The 20,420-nt window shown below is 43.7% G+C and overlaps 1 protein-coding gene across 1 annotated transcript in view; it reads right to left on the bottom strand.

Annotated features, from left to right (window-relative positions):
• The window catches only part of p3h1 (prolyl 3-hydroxylase 1), a 20,931-nt gene extending 2,418 nt beyond the window's left edge, over positions 1-18,513 (bottom strand). The window contains exons 1-14 of the mRNA XM_060063261.1: positions 17,984-18,513; positions 15,655-15,807; positions 14,139-14,328; positions 13,033-13,164; positions 12,516-12,655; positions 11,561-11,650; positions 11,414-11,466; positions 9,569-9,696; positions 6,983-7,110; positions 4,984-5,079; positions 4,342-4,492; positions 2,811-2,928; positions 2,537-2,612; positions 1,992-2,132 (exon numbers count right to left, since the gene is read on the bottom strand). Coding sequence (XP_059919244.1) covers positions 1,992-2,132; positions 2,537-2,612; positions 2,811-2,928; positions 4,342-4,492; positions 4,984-5,079; positions 6,983-7,110; positions 9,569-9,696; positions 11,414-11,466; positions 11,561-11,650; positions 12,516-12,655; positions 13,033-13,164; positions 14,139-14,328; positions 15,655-15,807; positions 17,984-18,439 — 2,052 coding nt within the window. The 5' untranslated portion in view covers positions 18,440-18,513. The remainder of the gene's footprint in view (positions 1-1,991; positions 2,133-2,536; positions 2,613-2,810; positions 2,929-4,341; positions 4,493-4,983; positions 5,080-6,982; positions 7,111-9,568; positions 9,697-11,413; positions 11,467-11,560; positions 11,651-12,515; positions 12,656-13,032; positions 13,165-14,138; positions 14,329-15,654; positions 15,808-17,983) is intronic.
• Between the last annotated feature and the right edge of the window lie 1,907 nt (positions 18,514-20,420).

Here is a 20,420-nt window from a genome sequence, read left to right as displayed (position 1 = left end):
GTTACTAACAGTGGGGCCCAGGGCCCCACAAGTTACTAACAGTGGGGCCCAGGGCCCCACAAGTTACTAACAGTGGGGCCCAGGGCCCCACAAGTTACTAACAGTGGGGTCCAGGGCCCCACAAGTTACTAACAGTGGGGCCCAGGGCCCAACAAGTTACTAACAGTGGGGTCCAGGGCCCCACAAGTTACTAACAGTGGGGCCCTGGGCCCCACTGTTAGTAACTTTTAATGTTGCATTGTCGAAGCAATCAGTAGAGAAATACAAAAATTCAAGCGAAAACAGCAATAGTAGGCCTATTACTACTGAGTAAATAAATTAATCAAAAGATCACTAGGGGGCACTATTTCAGTTTGTGAATTTGAGACCGGTCACGAACAAGTCACTGTCATTTAAACATGGAGCAACGGCGAACTCTAAGTGGAGCGTTGAAGCAATGAATTTATTCAGTTCAGATCATTTATCAAGCCTGGAGATGATGCAACCCCAAAAGGACTGCTACGAATTATAGCCTACTCGATTGTGGACTGCAATCTATGTTTCCAAATGTGTATGTAGCGCTACGGCTTTTTCTGACTGTGCCCGTCAGTAATTGCGAAGGGGAGCGGTCATTCTCTCTTCTGTCCAGGATTAAAAATGAACTGAGGACGAAAATGTCACAAAAACGCCTCAAGGCACTTTCTCTCATGGCAATTGATGATATCGTGTGGAGGATTTCGCAAGGAACAGAGCCCGGGAAAAATGCATTTCATAGGTGAAATGCATTACTGTCAATTAATGTAAGGAACTGTTCGTATTGAGTTGTTTTAAGTCGTTTTTATTTGTGGTTGAAAGCGGTGCATTCGAAATTCCTTCAAATCGCCAAAAATTGCATAAATTATATGTTTTTTATCCTGTTTTGGTTAAATAAAGATGCATTTATTTGTAGTAATTATTGTGAGGTTGCCTTTCCTGTGCTACAAATCCTGCTGAGTTGCAGGTATAGGCCAATGACTTATTATCGCCAATAAGTGTGTGTGTATTCTGGGTGCGTGTGTTTATGTTGGAAGGGGGGGGGGGGGCCTGCGGAGTCCACGTGCCCAGGGGCCCGTTGTGTCATAATCCGTCTATGGTGTACATGCCCATAACTTTTAGGATTGATGAGTATTTGATCGTGAGAAAACATTGTTTTACCGCAAGTGAGTGTTAAAACAGAATGGATGAATGTGGGCGCGCGTGTGTGTATGTGCAAAAATAATTGATGAATGCGGGCGCGCGTGTGTGCGTCCATCTGTTTAAACACACGCAAACTAAACACGTAACGCATAATACAGTCCATGGCAATGTATATTAACGGGGGTACACATGCATATTAGGAACACAAGTCGATAACGATAATGCATACAATACTGATAAGAAACGATGTTTATAATGTATAGCGTATATCATTAAATAGAACCACAGTTACCGCATATCATATGTTATACGTTTTCTTTGCCGAAATCTATTTGAGGACTCAGTATTTCTGAAGTTGTGGAAGAGAACCTTATTCCATGTGTGAATTAGGCCATATTATTTGGCCATAAATTGAGCCATTTGAAGTTTGAAATTCATGTGCATCTGCCTTAGAACCGCCCACAAAGCTACTTGCACTTGCCGCTTCTCACTTGCGTTTTAGACCGTTAAAATAGGGCCCTTAATATTCTTTTGTTACAATATATATTTTTGTTCACTCGTGAAACCCAGTCTTTACTGTTTGAGTTTGCTCTATGGTACCCCCTCAAACCCCTAGACTCGAGGGTTGTAACACAGAGCAGCGCAGAGCAGTGTGGCTGGTGTTTCCTCAAAGGGGGGAGATGGGAAACGTGGGACTAGTTTGGCTGAGCAACCGACACACACACGGCCACCATCCGATCAAAACCCTATCCGCTTCTACCGGGGTCCGGACCTCGCCTCTCTTCCATACAAACACACAAGTCTAAAGTCTGTGCTGCGTATACGGACGCCCTTACCTTCTCGTCGTGGACGGGGTCCAGGGTGAACCACAGTGCCACAGCACAGCGTTGGCCCCTGGTGACGGCCCTCACGCCGTGAGGGTTCTCCTTCCCTGAGCCGAAGCCCACCACACGACCGCAGCGGGGGCGCACCTCGGCCTGCCAAAAGGACAGCGTTAGGTACGGAGAGAGAGTATGCACCACGGGGGCACAGGGCCAAGAGGAAATCGTTAGGTACGGAGAGAGCATGCACCAAGGGGGCACAGAGCCAAGAGGACATCGTTAGGTGCGGAGAGAGAGCATGCACCAAGGGGGCACAGAGCCGAGAGGACATCGTTAGGTACGGAGAGAGAGCATGGACCATGTGGGCCAAGAGGACAGCGTTAGGAACGGAGAGAGAGCATGCACCATGTGGGCCAAGAGGACAGCGTTAGGTACGGAGAGAGAGCATGCACCATGTGGGTGCACAGGTAGGGGATGTAGAAGCGATTACTCGCATGAAACCGGTAAGAAATAATCTAATACGTGAAGGAATTCAACACATGATTATGTTCCAAACTCACCGTGACCGTTTTACCGTCCAACATGGTGAAGATGAAATCCCCTCCTTCGAAGTCATCATTTAGATATAGAATGGCACTGCATCGAAAGAAATGATGAGTAAAATCCCGGTATTTTTATATATTAATATATATTTGTCACTCCTAAAAAAAATAGGATATCTTTATTTAATGAGTGAGTGAGTGAGTGAGTGAGTGAGTGAGTGAGTGAGTGAGTGAGTGAGTGAGTGAGTGAGTGAGTGAGTGAGTGGTCGAGTGAGTGTATATGTGCGTTCACCTGTAGTCTCTGTGTGTGTATGCCGGTGGCTCTTTGATACACTCGTTGCTCTCCGATACGAGCACACAGTTGTCCACGTGCACAGCGTGGCTGGGGTCCGTGCGATCCTCCTGGGTCTCTAGGAAGTCACAAGCAGGTCAACCTCAATAATCATGCACAGAACCTAAATACTGATCAATATCTACTGTATACATCCGTCTAAAGAAGAAGACAGACCGATTACATTCATCTTTATTTTCACTGAACAGTGTAGAAGAACTGAGACAACGAAATGCAGTTCAGCAACTAGTACAAGTGCAGAGTATAAACATATGTATAGGGTATAATCTAAATACATGATATAAGAAGTATGGACACTATTGACAGTAGAACAGTGGTGATGAATACATTAAGTAATAACAAATCATTATATATACAGTAAAAGAGTATGAACATGAGCAGCAATAGAAGTAGGTAGTGCGGATATGGTACAAGTGTATATGTAGTTCTGTTACATACAGAATAAAGTATGCAATAAGAAACATATGTACAGTAAAGACAGTTGTGTAAAAATGAAAACACTGTTGCCGTTTCTACAGTACGGACAGTAGTATAAATATGAATACACCATAGGTGCAGTTTCTACAGTACGGACAGTAGTATAGATATGAATACACCATAGGTGCAGTTTCTACAGTACGGACAGTAGTATAAATATGAATACACCATAGGTGCAGTTTCTACAGTACGGACAGTAGTATAGATATGAATACACCATAGGTGCAGTTTCTACAGTACGGGCGGTAGTGTAAATATGTGTTACAAAGATCGAGTGTTCAGTTACTAAGAAGAAGAAGGCGTGTGTTGTCCGGGTTGGATATATAAAATAGATAGTATACAGTTAATTATGGACAGTAGTTGATTCCCTCAACAGCTAGGGTTGTGCAGGTTATTTCGGTAATAACATTTCAAGGACATTCCTCCTCCTCCTGAAGAAATGCCTTGTGGGCTATCCAAGTGACTGCAGTGACCGTAGTTTGCATTCTACGAGTTAGTGGTTCACCATCCGGATTCTTTAATTACGCAGTTTTCAGCATCTGTAAACATCATTTTGGGACATACCACTAGTTATCTGGCCTACTACGGTAAGTTTGGAGTTTGGGATGGTTTGGGTTTGTCGCCATCTTTGTTTAACCCCTGGGTTCCCCAGTGTTACCGTGTATTACTGTGTGTATTTTAGACGTCGTTTTAACCCCTGGGTTTACCCTGTGTTACCGTGTTTTACCGTGTGTTACTGTGTGTATTTTAGTCATTGTTTTAACTCATGGGTTCACCATGCGTTACTGTGTGCTACCCTGTGTTACCGTGTGTTACCGTGTTTTACCGTGTGTTACTGTGTGGATTTATGTCGTTGTTTTAACCCCTGGGTTCACTCTGTGTTACTGTGTGTCACTGTGTGTTACTGTGTGTCACTGTGTGTTACTGTGTGTCACTGTGTGTCACTGTGTGTTACTGTGTTTTACTGTTTGTATTTTAGTCATTCCGGACGTACCTTCCACGGCCGATCGGCAGACCAGGTGGGAGTATGAGAAGTAGAGGGGTGTTTCCAGGCGGAAGTAGGACTCCAGAACCTTCCGCACCTTTTCGCTCATGTCGAAGAACAGCCGAGCGCTCTTCAGGGGCACCTTGCCTTCCTGCGCCAACTGTGGAAGCGGAGCATCGCAGATCAGACATAGAAGGAGATGAACACCAACACACGTCCGCAAGCAACTAGCAAGACTAGCAGGATTTCTGCCCTTCTCCCCATCGCAAAACCGTGCTTTAAACCGACCGATGTTTGCAACGGCGATATAACTGCTCTCTAGTCACATCATGATGTGAGCCTAGCCCTTAGTCTTGAACTCCTAGACTAGGCTTCACAATGGTAATAGCAAGTCGTGGTAGACTGGGCTTCGCTAGCGGCAGGCAGTGGCAGATTAGGCTTTGCTACAGCAGCCAATGACAGACTGGGCTTTGCTAACAGGAGCTAATGGCAGACTGGGGGTTTTGCTAACGGCAGGTAGTGGTAGACTGGGCTTTGCTAATGGCAGTTAGTGGCAGACTTGGCTTTGCTAGTGGCAGACTGGGCTTTGCTAACAGTAGGTTGTGGTGGAGTGGGCTTTGCTAGTGGTAGACTTCGCTTTGGACCACAGACCTTGACAGCTCTGAGGACGGTGACTCCCTGGAACAACTCGTTGGGTGAGTGGGGTGATGGGCGGCCCCTGTAGCCGTCGCCTCTCTGAGCTGCTGACTGAGAAACACAAAACAAACACATAAATCACTGCATTTAGAATTATATTGAACCCAATTAAAAAGTGCTTCCATCTTAGATGCTTCTATCACTAACCAAAATCAAATCTGCCCTTAATAAGGGAAATCATAGAGAAAGTTATCCACCAGCAACGTAATTAAAATGTTTTGGCCTTAACTGGCTGCTATGACAACTTCCAGTCAGGACTTTGACCCCTTCATAGCAAACTACTCTCATTAAAGTTGAAGATGATATAACGCTTACGCAGACTCTGACAAAAATGTGAATATTGATGCTATTGGACCAGATTGTAAACAGTTTCCGGTCATATTTTCAAGACAGAAACGACTCTTCCTCCATTGGTAACTATGTATCTGAACAAACTAACGTAACGTGTGTAGTTCCCCAAGGTTCAATCCTAGGACCATCTTTATTCCACCTCCACATGCTCCCTCTAGCGCTAATTATGCTAAATAACAACATTGCTTACATTGTTATGCGGACGATACACAAGCAAATTGAGCAGGTCAAGGATCGGATGTGTCAGAAATTCCTAAAACTAAATAAGAACAAAACTGAGATAATTGTTGTCCGTGTCAAAGATGAGCGACTGAAAGGTGACCCCCCCCCCAAAAAAAAAAAAAAAACAGGGCCAGAATTATTGGCATTATTACAGATTCAGATTTCAACAGCACTATCAGAATGTGATAAAATCGGCCTACTATCACTTGAAAAACATAACAAAACAAAGAGGACTCATGCCCAACTTAAGACTTGAGTTGTCTGTAACTTGTCCATGCCATTATAACTAGTTGGTTTGATTATTGTAACAGTCTTTTTGCAGGTCTTCCGAAAAAAGCTCGATTTTAAGACATTACACCAATTCCCAAATCACTAAAAGTACATGCATGAAAGACTATCGCTATTTGAACCCTCTAGTCTAGGCCTTAAAGATCAACTGGGACCAGTCAGCTAATTGTTTCCAGAGTGAAAACAAAAGACGGACAAACACGATTCAGCTACTCTGCATCACATAGCTGGAATAAACTTTTTGAAGGTCTGAGACTTGCTCCAACCCTGACTACATTTAAGTCGAAAACTTTTTGTTCTCCTTTACTTTCTGCAAAGTATTTTATGACATGTTTTATTTATTGATGACATGTTTTTATGTGAAGCCCATTGATTCTGCCTTATGTATGAAATGTGCTATATTAATAAATGTGAGTGCATCAGAAATCTTTTGTTGGAAAGGATAAAAAGTTTAAGGACTAAAAAAGGAAAGCAACCTGATATCATCCATATATATTCCAGGAGCCTTCTGGGATTTTATGTTGTGTTATTAATTAGATATCTTGAAAAGAACAATACATAGAGAAACAAATAGGAAAAAAAAAATGCATGAAATGTATTTAAGGCTATTTAAGGTTTTTCACTGCGGTGACTGACCGTTCAAGATTAGACCAAATCCACACCTGTACGAAAACACATTTCTTCACCATGGACTGATAAAATAATTATCCGTCCTCAAGAGAACGCATAAAGATTTAAAACGCTTACATAAAATGCCAGGCCTTACACAGTTCTAGACAAACGTAAACACACGTAGATATCTGGAGCAAGCTCAACGTGTGCAACAACCATTGCCGACAACCATCGATTTCATCGCTTTTCAGAAACTATCAACAAATCTAAACCTCGGGAGGAGTTCTTGAGAAGCTTCTTATTCACTGAGCTGATACGTGGTTTTGGTATGGACGGGAGGCCAAAACCCTGAGGAATTACTATAGTTTACAAACACCCATATTCTTGTGGACCTCACCCTTTAGAACTTTCATATAATGAATGTGTGCTCTGAAGCCAACCCTCCTCCAATGAAAACGGCCCAGCAGATCACATGACTCACGTTAGAGAGGCGGTGGAGCTCTCGACACTCGTCGTCACTGATCACCCCGTCAAGCAGCACCCGCTGGGAGCCGTTCAGCTGCTTGGAGGTCATGGAGACCTGGATGTCCTGGTAGAGCACAGGGCCCCCTGGTGGAGAGAGGTGGTCAGTAGAGAGACCGGATTCTTCATATCAGGGTCTCCATGGTGACGGCGCTCCTCTGAGTGCGACGTCGCGGAGCTCCCCATAGTCAAGTTGCGTCTTTTATGTTTTTCTCGCTTTTTAGTGCCGACTATGGCAATCAAACTGTCCCTAAACATCACATACGACCGGGCGAACTTACTGATACGGAGAGAGCGCAGTAATTCTGGCCTGTTTGACCCGAGTACGTTGAGCGATTACCCGGAGCTACTCATTGCATCGCCATGCCAACCACCGGCAGGCAGCTCTCCCACCCAACTGCCCGTAGCGGAGACGCGGTAGATGGGGAGGAGTGCAGCGAAGGCTCGGGCGTTTGGCCAGCATAGGGAGGAAGGATATCCACGCAGAAGGACTTCCGGGATTGCACCTTGTTGTGTTTCTGCGAGACATGGCTGGGGGAAAGTCACCTGACGAGGCTGTGACACTGGACGGATATACGGTCTTCCGGGGGGACCGGAGCGCTAGGGATAGCGGTAAAACCCCGGGAGGTGGAACGGTCATCTACGTCAAACAATCCTGGTGCACGGACTGCAGGATTATTTCCAAATCCTGTTCGGAAAACGTGGAATATTTGACGCTCACTTCAGCAGCCATACCATCATTTCCCCTGCAGTTCTCTGCTACTGCTACACTTGCATCGCCAGCAAATTGAACCTCCAGACCGAATAGTGGCCAAGTGTATCTTCTAAAAGGAAAGTCAGATAACCTGATTTGTCTGATTTCCATTTGTTAGCAAAAAAAAGTAATTAAACTAACCGCACTGATGTAGTATAGAATTGTACTTTACCTAAACTACTATTTAAATCTCTCTCTCTCTCTCTCTCTCTCTCTCTCTCTCTCTCTCTCTCTCTCTCTCTCTCTCTCTCTCTCTCTCTCTCTCTCTCTCTCTCTCTCTCTCTCTCTCTCTCTCTCTCTCTCTCTCTCTCTCTCTCTCTCTCTCTCTCTCTCTTTTAATTCTGTACTCGACTTGGGAAGCCCTGCACAAGAATTCCAATGTGTATGAACTGTCTGGTTTATGCACAAATGGCGAATAAAAACCTTTGAAACCTTTTGATGTGACGCCGTCTAATCGTCCTCATCAAAAAATCCTCATCATCATCATCTAGTGTTAAAGTTGTGTACGATTGAGCCCCACCCAGTGAGAAGACGGGCGACTTTTAGAATTGTTCAAACTCAACAACCATGTTCTCTCCACTCTGACTCTCTCTGTTCGGTCCACTCTGACTCTCTGTTCGGTCCACTCTGACTCACTGTTCAACTGTGTTCTGCCTACTCTGATATGCTGTTCCCCTGTGTGATGCCAACTAGCTCGGCTGGCGTGGGGTGGAGGGGTTTGGGAGGGGTATTCAGTTTCTTGTAAACTATGTGTGGTACGGGTCGGCCAGCATTATTTATTTATAGAATATACCAGTTATAGGATGTGCATTGACTAAAGATATGTCCATGTTTTTTTAATTTATAAGCTGGTTGAAATGTTACACATTGCAACTTTAACATACACAGACTAGACATAGGCTATAAAAAGAATTAGTTGCCGGTAAACCAAAAAACATTTTGTTATTTTAAACGTGTCAATATGGTGAACTATTGCTATTATACTTCAATATTTGGTCACTGTCACTAAAATAAGACTTTCATTTAGAGAAAACAGGGGTAAAATGGATGGGTGGATGTGTGTGTGGATGTTATTTTGATGTCCACCTCTGAGACAGGGTTGAATTTCTCAGACATTTAATAGCATAACGTCACGGTATGTGGCGTATTCTGACACAACAACGGTAGGCAACAAACAAAGTATCACAAAAACTCGACATACATTATTATTATGTTTTATTCAAGAAGTAGTTCTCTAAGAAGATCTCTTATCTTCATCGGCCATCATTATCTTAGGCTCAATTTGTGGTTTAAGGTCACAATGTTATTATATTTTGATTGAGTAGAATGTTTAAGACCATTCATTGTTATTTTGTCAAGAAGGATCTGTTGTGCGCTGTGGCTATTTTCATTACATGGACTTTACCACAAACCTTTGGTATGTGTTTCAATGGTTCTTAATCACCCCCCTCCCCAGGTGAGAAGTACAAGAAGGCCATAGAGTGTGCCAAGACCTTCCTCATGTTCCATCCGGAGGACGACTATCTCAAATACCTCTAAGTTTAAAATTAACTAGACATATCTGAAGTTTATTCTGGGTCGAAAGGGATTTCAATAATGTTATAAATAAAGTAAATCACATCCTAAAAATCCTATCAACAAAAAACGCTGGTAAGCCCGTACCTTTCTCTTTGTTTCCCAGAATCTTACTATGGAATTCTGTAAGTCTCCCGCCTTATAACTGACTTCAAGTCAATTGCACCACATGATTCAGTGATTAAGTTTAAATAACGGGTACATTTGATGGCTCACCTTCAGGGATGGAAGGCATCTTGTTGATGTCTGATGAGTCTTTGTTCTTCTCCTCCACCAGGTTCTCAATCTCCTTCATGAGGTTTCCAATCTCCTCTGTGATCCGAGCTGCCGTCTCCCTCTCTGTCCTGTAGACAGACAGACATACGGAGCGATACACAGTAAGAAAGAGAGGTGGGTATTTTCAAGAGAGAATCAGAGAGACCCAGAGAGAGATGCACTGAATTTGAAAGCTATAAGTTACACAGGGCTGGGAGATATGACAGAGAAATCATATCCCTAATTGTTTCAGGCAGGATCGTGATCCGCAATCTTATCAGGATTATTTTTTTCATGTTTTGCAAGTTACTGAAAAGTATAACCCAACAACTGTCCTTATGCAAAAAAATATGGCCAAAGACATATGTGATAGACAGTAGATGTATTCACTGAAAAGATCAAAGAGATGCTCTGATTGGTCAGAAATTAATAGTCTGATACAGCACTTATGAGAGTACGTATGAGAGCAGCCAACTGGAAACAGATATTCTTACATTTCTACATTTCTCATATCTGACGGATAACAAAGCTATTTTTAACAAATAATCATTATTTAGGTAGCTTTAGATCATTCTATAGATCTTGCCCACAGCACATTATATTAGGCATAGCTTCATCTATCGCATTAGCTTTACATAGTCTATTAACCAAGTCCGGCAGTGTTAACTGAAGACTGAGGGAGAGGGAGGCGACAGCCGGTCAGGTTCCAGCAGTAAACACTACTAGACCCACGGGGAATTAGCCTGCTAAGTCTGCCTCACCGTCCCCGCTTAAGGCCTTTGTTTGGTTGAAGGACATGAGCATGCTCAAAAAAACAGCTGGTGAAGATGATTCTCTCCTTCAGTACTTAGCAGTGCATTTTCGCTGTCCTGCAAAATTGCATTGTGCCATATATCTATATATCTATATATATACATACATATATATATATATACAGTGCCCTGAAAATAATCATTCACATTCAATTTAAATATGGATTCAGTCAAATTCTTCTACTTGGTCTTTATCAATGGTTTTGTCTTGCTTGTATATGAATACCGCGAGTCATCAGGTAGAATAGAGTTCTGCACTTTGACAGAGACCAGCAACTCAGTATGGCACATAGCCTATAGACAGCTGTGGGAAACAGCTGGGCTTCAAAAGATAACCTATGTAACGTCAAAGCGTAAAGGAACCCACTGTTTCAGCGAGAATCATCCCTCGATCAAAGCTTTTGTTTCATGACAACATGAAACAAACTTTGAGCAAAAAAAAAAGAAGTATGTTTCTTCTTATAGATGGCAGTCATAAAGCTGCTCTGCTACTTACGACACCCTGATCCAGAATCAGGTCATATGCAAGTGGGCTTAGCCCGTAGCGTTGCCCCACTGGTGCACCCAGTGACGATCGCTTCGTCACACACTTCTAGGGAGGAGGGGGCGTTGTATGACCCACAGCAACTTTGTGATACTTTATAAGTACCATGTTTGTGAATGAGCAGTATAATGAGCAGGGTTTTTTATGAAGAGTGACACACACCTTTGCTTTATACTATAGGTGTCCGAGAAGCCCACACCTCATCGAAGGTACCAACCCTCATTGAAGAAAGTTTGATTTTAGATGCGGCAGATAAAACAACCTCGGATGCGTGTATGAGCCGTATAACTTTAACTGCTAGAACGTCCTATGTACACCATCTCTTTGTAAAGGCAGATCGTGCAGACATTTTATCATTCACAATCTCATGTTATAATATCACACATCCAATTGCTACCCATCATATTTAAAAAAGAAACATTGGCAGAATCATGATCATTAGAATCATACTTCTGCTTTTCTCTGAGCTTCTGAGGCATGATTTCCGCTGGCGTCCATGTGTCCTAAAAAGATGAATAAAAAAATGATTCAGTAAATATCAGAACCTTCATCGTGAAAACAGAAGGAGGAAGAAGTCCTCCATGAATGAGAACTCACCGGATCGACAAAGGCGAGGCCAAAGACCTCATAGCCGTAGTAGAGCAGCTCTTTCTCCAGCAGGGACTGCTGCATGTGCTGCTTCACCGTCTGAGGACAGACACACACCATGAGTGCATGTGCCTATGTATGTGTGCATGCGTGTGCATGTGTGTGAGAGGGCATGCATGAGCATGGCTCTATAAGGCCATCACTGATTAAATGAATTTCCTTGTATTGTAGTTATATTTCACATAGAAGCCACCCCTTAGAAATTTAATTTTATAGTGTAGGTCAACTTGTCTGGGTGTAAATACTTGTTTATACAACGGGTGGCTTAAATCCAGCGATCTGATTGGCTCCTAACTGTTGTATAATGAGCATATACATAACTGCTATGACGCCCAATCATTTTGTGAAAGTTTGCATATCACTCCGCGCCTGGAAGTAGAAACGGTTACAAAGTAAAAAATATGTTGAATGATGGAGAGGATGTAAATGTTGTTACTCCGGGAGTGAGCAAGGCGATGGAGAGACTAACGAAAGCCTAGGCACACGGCGAGTGAACTGCTCCATAGGATAAATTGCCGGCGAACCGCTCTAGCCGAGCCTTCTCTCGGAGGGACGCTAAAGTGTGTTGCATAGCGTGCATTTTGAAGGCAGCCAGGAGGGACTACTTTTTTGTATTCTTTAATAAAACAGCTAATTTGACTTTCTTGTTTTTTTTTTAAATGTAGTGTGTCTATGACTTTCGTTTTGCCATAATAGTAACCGTTGTATAAAAGCAATAGATCACTTCAGTCAGTGGTATGCGCTCATTATACCACTGTGAAGGGGGTCGCCGGCCCTCCACTGCGCGTCGGGCCGAACAACGCCCCTTAACAGTGGTATAATGAGCACATACCACAGCCTGTCGTGATCTATTGCTTAAATATATGTCTGGTGATGGGGGTGTGCTAGGGCGTAGTAGGCCTACCTGTCTGGGGGTAAGGGTGAGGGCCACGTCGTCTCCCAGGACAGCAGAGTAGTAGGCCAGGTTCTGGGTCATGACCTCGTCCTCCGGGTGGAACATGAGGAAGGTCTTGGCACACTCTATGGCCTTCTCGTACTTCTCACCTGGGGAGGGGGGTGATTAAACTGTTGATACATATACCAAAGGTTTGTGGTAAATTCGATGCACTGCTCATAACTACAGCACGCATCAGATCCTGCTTGATGTTTTAATGATGAATGGTCTCTAAACATTCTGCTAAATAAAAACAATAAAGAAAATGGAACTATCCAAAAAGTTTATGCACTTTAGGTACGTTTCGTTAAACCACTTTATTGTACTCTCTACGTTATAAAACCATGCACTGGTGCTACAATTAATCATTAAACGCTGACCCTCGTACTGTGTGTGTGTGTGTGTGTGTGTGTGTGTGAGTGTGTGTGTGCGTGTGTGTGTGTGAGTGTGTGTGTGCGTGTGTGTGTGTGCGTGTGCGTGTACTCACTGTTGTAGTAGGAGAACTGCAAGTAGTTGAAGTGGGCGGGCAGGAAGTCCTCAAAGGGCTTAGGGAGGCCAGCGGTGGTGGCTAGCTCTACCGAGCACCGCTGCTTACAGCTCAGCACCTGCATGTAGTGGTCTGCACGCACACATGGTTACACACGTAAACAAACACACACACATGGTGACACATGTAGACACGTTACAGACATGTTGCATACATTAAGACACACATTAACACGCACACGCAAATCATATTGCACAGGCTTATCAGAATGAGAATCCGAGTCAGCTTGATTTGCCAAGTATGCACACATGCAAGGAATTTGACTCCAGCAGATGTGGACTCCTTTACCACAGGCATACATATACAAAATAGACACTACGCAACATGAATAAATATACAGACATAAGGCTGCATGCTAAAGTTTAAGTGGAGCATTGGCCATTACAGATGTAGCAGTAATTATAGATATAGATACAGACAGAGAGACAGACAGACAGACAGACAGACAGACAGACAGACAGACAGACAGACAGACAGACAGACAGACAGACAGACAGACAGACAGACAGACAGACAGACAGACAGACAGACAGACAGACAGATAGATAGATAGATAGATATAGATAAATAGATAGACACACACACACACTCACTGTTACACACACATTAAAAAATACAGACACGTTACACACAAATGGTTACACACCAGTGGCGGCTGGTGGTTTTTAAAGTGAGGGAGGAAGGGGTGCGTGCTTGGTTGCCATTGGCCTGCTTGCACTGTTAAGGGCTTTTTATGGTTCCACGTTCCCGCAACGCAAGGGGGTTACGGACCCCTTACGTCCTTGCATGCACTCCTTGCATCCACCTCAAGGGCCGGACGTGCCCAAAAATCGTCACCTTCCGTTGAGGCGACGCAGCAGCAAGGGCTGTGATTGGTCCGCATACTAAAACTAGAACCATAAAAGTTCAGTACTGCGTCGAAGCGTCTGCGTGGTCATTGCGTTGCGAGAACGTGGGACCATAAAAAGGCCATTAGTGCCGTTTGGTGGCATAAGAATGTGAGACTCAAGAAGTTTCTTAGCCCTGAGGCCCTGCGGGGGTCTCACCCGTCATGGACTGGAAGAGGTCCGCGCTGTAGTCCATGTAGTTATAGCCGTCGTAGTCGTAGGACCCCTCGCACAGGACCCTGCACTCCCGGTCGGCCTGGAAGTACTCCTGCACCGCAACCTCAAAGTGCTCCGCCGCTAGGCCAAACGAGTCGTCGCTATAGTAACGCTTTCCCAGCAGGAACTCCGCCTATAAGAGAGAGAGAGAGAGAGAGAGAGAGAGAGAGAGAGAGAGAGAGAGAGAGAGAAAGGAGGAGAGAGGGAAAGAGGGATAATTTTCATAATTCTATTGTAGCAGGACAATTGCAGGTAGCTGAGGTGGGAGAGAGGGGGGAGGTTGTAGGTGTTGTGTCATTAATGATGCTACTACTGGTGAAAATGCTGTTACATCTATGACATGTTTTTGATTTGCTATTCATTTAATTATATTATAGAAGGTTCAATGCATTTGGGTTTGCCTTTCATATTCTTTTTAAAATTATTGCTATGTCAGCTGCCATTTGCCGCAATTTAAGTTCTGTCAGAAATAATTCACCTCATAGATTGAACCATTTATGGCATGAAATGCAATAGTTGTCTGGCCTTATGGTTCCACTCTTTAAGGGTGCTTCCTGCTTTAGGAATCAAAGCATGGCATACCGATTTCTGCAAACATTTGACAACTGGGAGCACAATATAATCCCCCCTAAATGGTACATCAGATATCTCAACCCATTGGTGGTGGTGGGTGGGTGGAATCCAGCTCTGCACACTTAAAATGACAATCTCCAAAGACATTGTTTTAACCAACAAAAATATGAATTGGTTGAAAGTCTGTCGAAAGTCCCTCCATGCAACAAATCAAAAGCGGTGCACGTATAGTAACGCGTTTTTATCTTCCAGCAGTGGTGTTTCCACCAGAGAGGGTATGGCGGAGCTACCGCAACAGACTCTCTCTCGAGCTCAATTGTGTGTGTGCTGCCATACAGTGTTCACCATCGCTAGCGCCAGAGAGAACCAACAGAGATCTTCGAGACTGCCACTCTAACTTGGCAGAGAGTGTCTGTGTGAGGCGGACGGCCTTAAATCGACTGCTTATCAGTGTTTGAGGTGTCACATGGCTAGAATCTCCCGCCAGAACTAGCCACGCCCATTGAGTGAGCCGTTGCCAGCAATGGATGGATGGAACTGGCTCTGATTCTTACGGCTATCGACAGGACAGGGTGTCGCGTCTCGCCCTGTTCCTTAGCTACATCACTTCCTGTGTTTCCCGCCTGTGATTGTTCCCCATAGCATTAATTGTTATATCTTAATGTATTAATATATATCGCTAGTGGGAATGCTGGAACGTTTGACACAGAGGAATAAAGACAAACTGGCAAAGAAGGAGGGAACAGACCAGGTGGCGTGTAGCAACAGGCATTGTTGCAAGGACATATATAGGAAACCACATACATCTTAAATGATCAAAGCGAACAACAGATTTTCATTTTCTCAATGAGATGTGATTGGCCGGTGAGGGAGGGGTGGTCCGTACCATATGCGGCCTGGCTTCCAGGTCCTTGAAGTCCTCCTCTCGGACCCCCGCCATCATCTTGTAGTAGTCCAGGTTCTGCTTCATCTCCACGTGGTCTGGGTTGGCAAGGAAGAAGGTGTGTGCTGCCGCCACGGCCTTGTCCAGCTTGTTGATCTATCACAGCAGGCAATGGACAGAGCTGTCACCATTGAAAGAGAAACCTTTCTTTCATTTAAAGGTTGGGTATGGAATTCTCTTTTTTGGCAATTTTTGCAAAATTACTTGAAATCCTTATCATAACCCACTTACAGCCACTGAGTTAGAAGTACTGACATGAAAATGAAACAAGTCAATCATCTGTGGAACAGGCAGGGCACGAAAAACTCCAGCCAATGATTTCCAGACCCACCGAGTGGCATTGGACAGTAAGTACGTCAATCAAACGGTCGTACTGAACTCCCCCTCCCCCGCTCCCCGTGCGTGACCCCTTTGTGCACGTACTCAAAGCTCGTGACCCAGAGCAAGCTTCTGTTTGTTGTTATCCTGCGGTAGCTACTGGAGCTAGCTAACTAGCTAATGGCTCGCTCTCGCGCATCTGTTCGCTCGTGCATGATTGCACGTCCATGTACTTGGAATGGGTGGAGTCAGAGTCAGCGTTGAAGGAGAGGGGGTAGGACCATTTGAGTTGTGTATTTTCAGAATCTGCTGGCGTTTCGCAAATCCCATACCCAACCTTTAAGGTGCCACTGAAACATCAGCTTGTTGCGATTATTTGGTTATTTACTCGTTTAACCAAAACTGAATGCATTTTTTATTTCCTATTGTTTTGATGCATATTTCTACATCACGTGCATAAGTGGGTCTACGTTATGAAGCATTATTATAAGTGGGTCTTTTTTATAATGCATTAATATACATGAGTCTAAGTTATAAAGCATTATTATAAATGGGTCTACGTTATGAAGCATTACTATAAGTGGGTCTAATGGTGTATTCCTGAATCCTCGGACGCCAGCCTTCCGAGTTGCATTTACTTCATTTCCTTTCTCGGAGCAATTATAGCATTCCCGTTTGTCTTTGTGGTTGTGTCATGAAATTGGCTCGTTGTTTATTGTTAGCTACATTAGCCTCTTTAGCAAACCAGCCCGAAAACAAACAACACAACTTTACATTGCAAGCACAGCAAGGCCGTGCAATGCATAAATTGGTGACCGGATTAAAGTAGCAATGTAATCAAGAGTGTAAAAGCATTTAAAATCGACATTAAAATGACCAACGTGGTACAAAAACAAAGAAAATAAATCTTGTTGAGAGCGTCATCACTGCTCTCGGGCTACTCTCAGAATTCCGAGAGATGAAGACAAAAAGGGGGCGTGCCTCCGAGAAATGCCGCAAGAAAGCTGGGAGATATCCAACTTCTGACTCGGAAGGATGGCGTCGGAGGATTCAGGAACACGCCATAAGTTATAAGGGAATATTACAAGTGGGTCAACAACTTACAAGTTATTATAAGTTGTTAGGCATTATTATAACCCCTTCCAAAGCGATAACATGATATCTTGGGTTTGTCATGTTAAATATTCATGTTATTTTCATGTTACAAGTGGGTCTAAGTTATTAGGCATTATTATAACCCCTTCCAAAGCGATAACATGATATCTTGTGTTTGTCATGTTAAATATTCATGTTATTTTCATTGTTATTAAGTAGTAGCAGTGAGTATGGCTAAAGTGTCATTGAAAAACACCCAATCATCCTTGCGGGAATAACAATAAGCCTTTGTTGATGACACTTTAAGACAACGCAAAGAAAACCAAAGACGATGACTTTTAGTGATCTGTCCCAAAATGTTGCTTCTTTGCGCACACAGGCACAGACAGACAGACACACACACACACACACACACACACACACACACACACACACACACACACACACACACACACACACACACACACACACACACACACACACACACACACACACACACACACACACACGCGCACACTACGAGGGCCTTCTTTGACTCCACCTTCAAGACGTGGCATGCTTCTCTACATTTGGGGGTTGTGGCATTTACAGTTCTACACACCACTTCTTAGAGCAATTGGGAGTTAGAATGAGATGACTGAAAGAACCAACAGAGGCATATTTAACGACTTTGTCCTCGTTTGGTTCATTGCACAAGACTTCTTGATATATTTATCCACTTTAAGCCCCTTAAACGTAGGGATGCCCGTTATCCTGCAGTGATTTGATCTCAGTAAGTGAGGCTTGCTAAAATAGTAGGCAATGACTTCCACTCTGTATATAATAACATTTGTACAGTAGCCTACTTTAACAGGTCTACCTTAAAGTAGGCGACTTGCAAATAGTTGTACGGCGTCCTTTTCTTGAACTCCAGTTTCACATCATCTCCGATTTTGTGCAGAGTCGCTGGGCCCAACTTCTCCGTCTCGCAGGAATTCACGCAATCGGCTCGTTTTAAGATCTTCTGGAAGAAGACGAGGTCCTCCACGGATTCAGCTCCGGGTGTGGGATCACCCAGGCCCGCCGTGGGTTCGCCGAAAGTGGTCTGGTTCGCACAGCTTATCCGACACTGTACTTTCGCCTTCCGGACAGCAGCGTTGTTCCTCAGCGCTTTCTCCATGTTGAGGATCACCGAGATCCAGTCGTTCTTGTAATATGCGTCCACCGCCGTGTCGAACAGAAAGTCATACGGCTCGGAGATAACCTGACTGCTGATCTCTGATATTATGCACAGTGGAATTAGACAACACGTTAAAAAGACACTGCGGCTCTCCATGGTGAGATAGAGTGGAGCCTGGAAGCCGGTGGGGAGAGTAGTGGGCCGGCCCGGGACAGCAAACTGCTCTGGGTACAGGAGGTGGGGTTTAAACACGGAGGGCCTGGGGCCCCCTGCTCTGGGTACAGGAGTTGGGATTCAGGCCGGGACGGAGGGCCTGGGGCCCCCTTATTAGGCTGTAAATAGTTCGTCTCCCATTAACCTTATGCTGGACTGCTCGCATTGGATTTATGTGATCCAAAGCGAATAGATAGTTTAGGAATGGGTATTTTAAAATATTGTATTATAAAATAAATAAGACATTATAGTGTATTTAAAGAAATATGTTTTTATATAAAAAATAAAATAATACTCATGGACTTCGTCAAAACATAACAAAATAATAACAATAATTAACCAAAATAACCAAATTAACCCTATGGGTAACCTATAGTAAATATACTTTAAGTATAGACTTCAATTAAAAAAATAATACTATTCAATGTTTCTTTTATATATTTGCGCCCAGAAGGTGACCTTACGTCTTGTAAACGACGGATTATGAAAGATGCCTGCACTGGCCTTAAATTTTTTATTTTTTTCAACTAACTCATAGCACGGTGATTGAAAGCTAGCTTTGGTTTTTGACAGATTTAAATACTAATCTGAAACACCCCAGCCACTGTGACAATCCCTCCCACCTTTTGAGAATGTCCCACCCCAACCTCCAGTTTTATGCAGACTGTTCGTGGCCTTAATCGGCCTCAACTGTCCCGAGTGAGAGTGATTAGACTCTAGGGCTGGGTGAGGCTGCACACTTGTTGTGCACATGGCACAAAGCCATCACCACACACACATGGAATACCTCCTTCATGTATCATTCAGTACGTTGACCTGCACCGCTTAATCTGATTAAAGCCATAGTTTGTCTATGCTCTCGAGCATGTGCACAACGCAAAATCCAATTCCAATCTAATTTAAAGTATACATGCACGCTTAATGCGACTATCAATCGAATAATCGAGGGGTCTTAATACGACTATGATTAACCCGATTCGATTCTAGTCAGACTAAGGTGTATACATGCATTTTTAGTAATCCAATCAGTCAGATTAATCAAATAAATTGATTTAGAATTATCGAATTAGTTTCATGTAAACGCATTGGTGAATTCTAACTCGACATGAACCGGATTCAAACACCACCCTGTGTCCCTGATCTGGAGGAGCACAGTAAAAGCCAGCACAATGTAGTGGCGCAGACACCTTGGTTGAAGCGTAGCAGTGAATATTTTTACATTGAACTTTAGGCCTTATGTCAACTACAGCGATTGGGAGATGGCTTGGTAAATGGTCATCTCCATGTCGAGCACTTTTTTCCTCAATAAGTAAAGTTTGGGTTATTTTGTTATTGCTATGGGGAACAATTCTGGTGACATGTTTATCATATTTTAACCGGGTAAACCTGTCATTTCTCTCTGCTTTGGTTTTTCCAATGGATATTACAATTTTGGTTTGAGGACAGCTCATCGTCCTGGATTACTGAGGACACCAGTGAGGCCGTGAACACAACATTAACCCCCCCCCCCCCCCCCCCCCCCGGAACCCGTAATCTCATAGTCAACATCCCGACCCATCCAGACCACAAAGTCTGTCGTCATGTAGATCTGTCCCGGCCAATAACAGCTTATGTGAGACCAAACTTGAAGAGCCTATTGACCTTTATGTACAATTTACAGAAAACAGACAATACTAAACAAAAAACAGACTAACATGTATAACTGATTGACCCCAAAAAGGTGCCTCTGCTAAGAGCCTAGACCAAGGAGGAGTGGTTGGTGCGTACTTTCTAGACCTGTACAAGGCCTTTGATACTGTCAATGAAAACAAAATGTTTCACAAACTTGGTAATTACAATCATTCATCACACACCCAAAACTGGATAAAATCATACCTTATGACTCTGTGCGTGTAAACAATACGTTTTCTCAATTTAAAGCATG

This window comes from Gadus macrocephalus, chromosome 1 (genome assembly GCF_031168955.1).
Source record: "Gadus macrocephalus chromosome 1, ASM3116895v1".
NCBI classification, from domain to species: Eukaryota; Metazoa; Chordata; class Actinopteri; order Gadiformes; family Gadidae; genus Gadus; species Gadus macrocephalus.
Note: the sequence above shows the minus strand (reverse complement) of the source record. Positions and strands in the feature narration are given on the sequence as shown.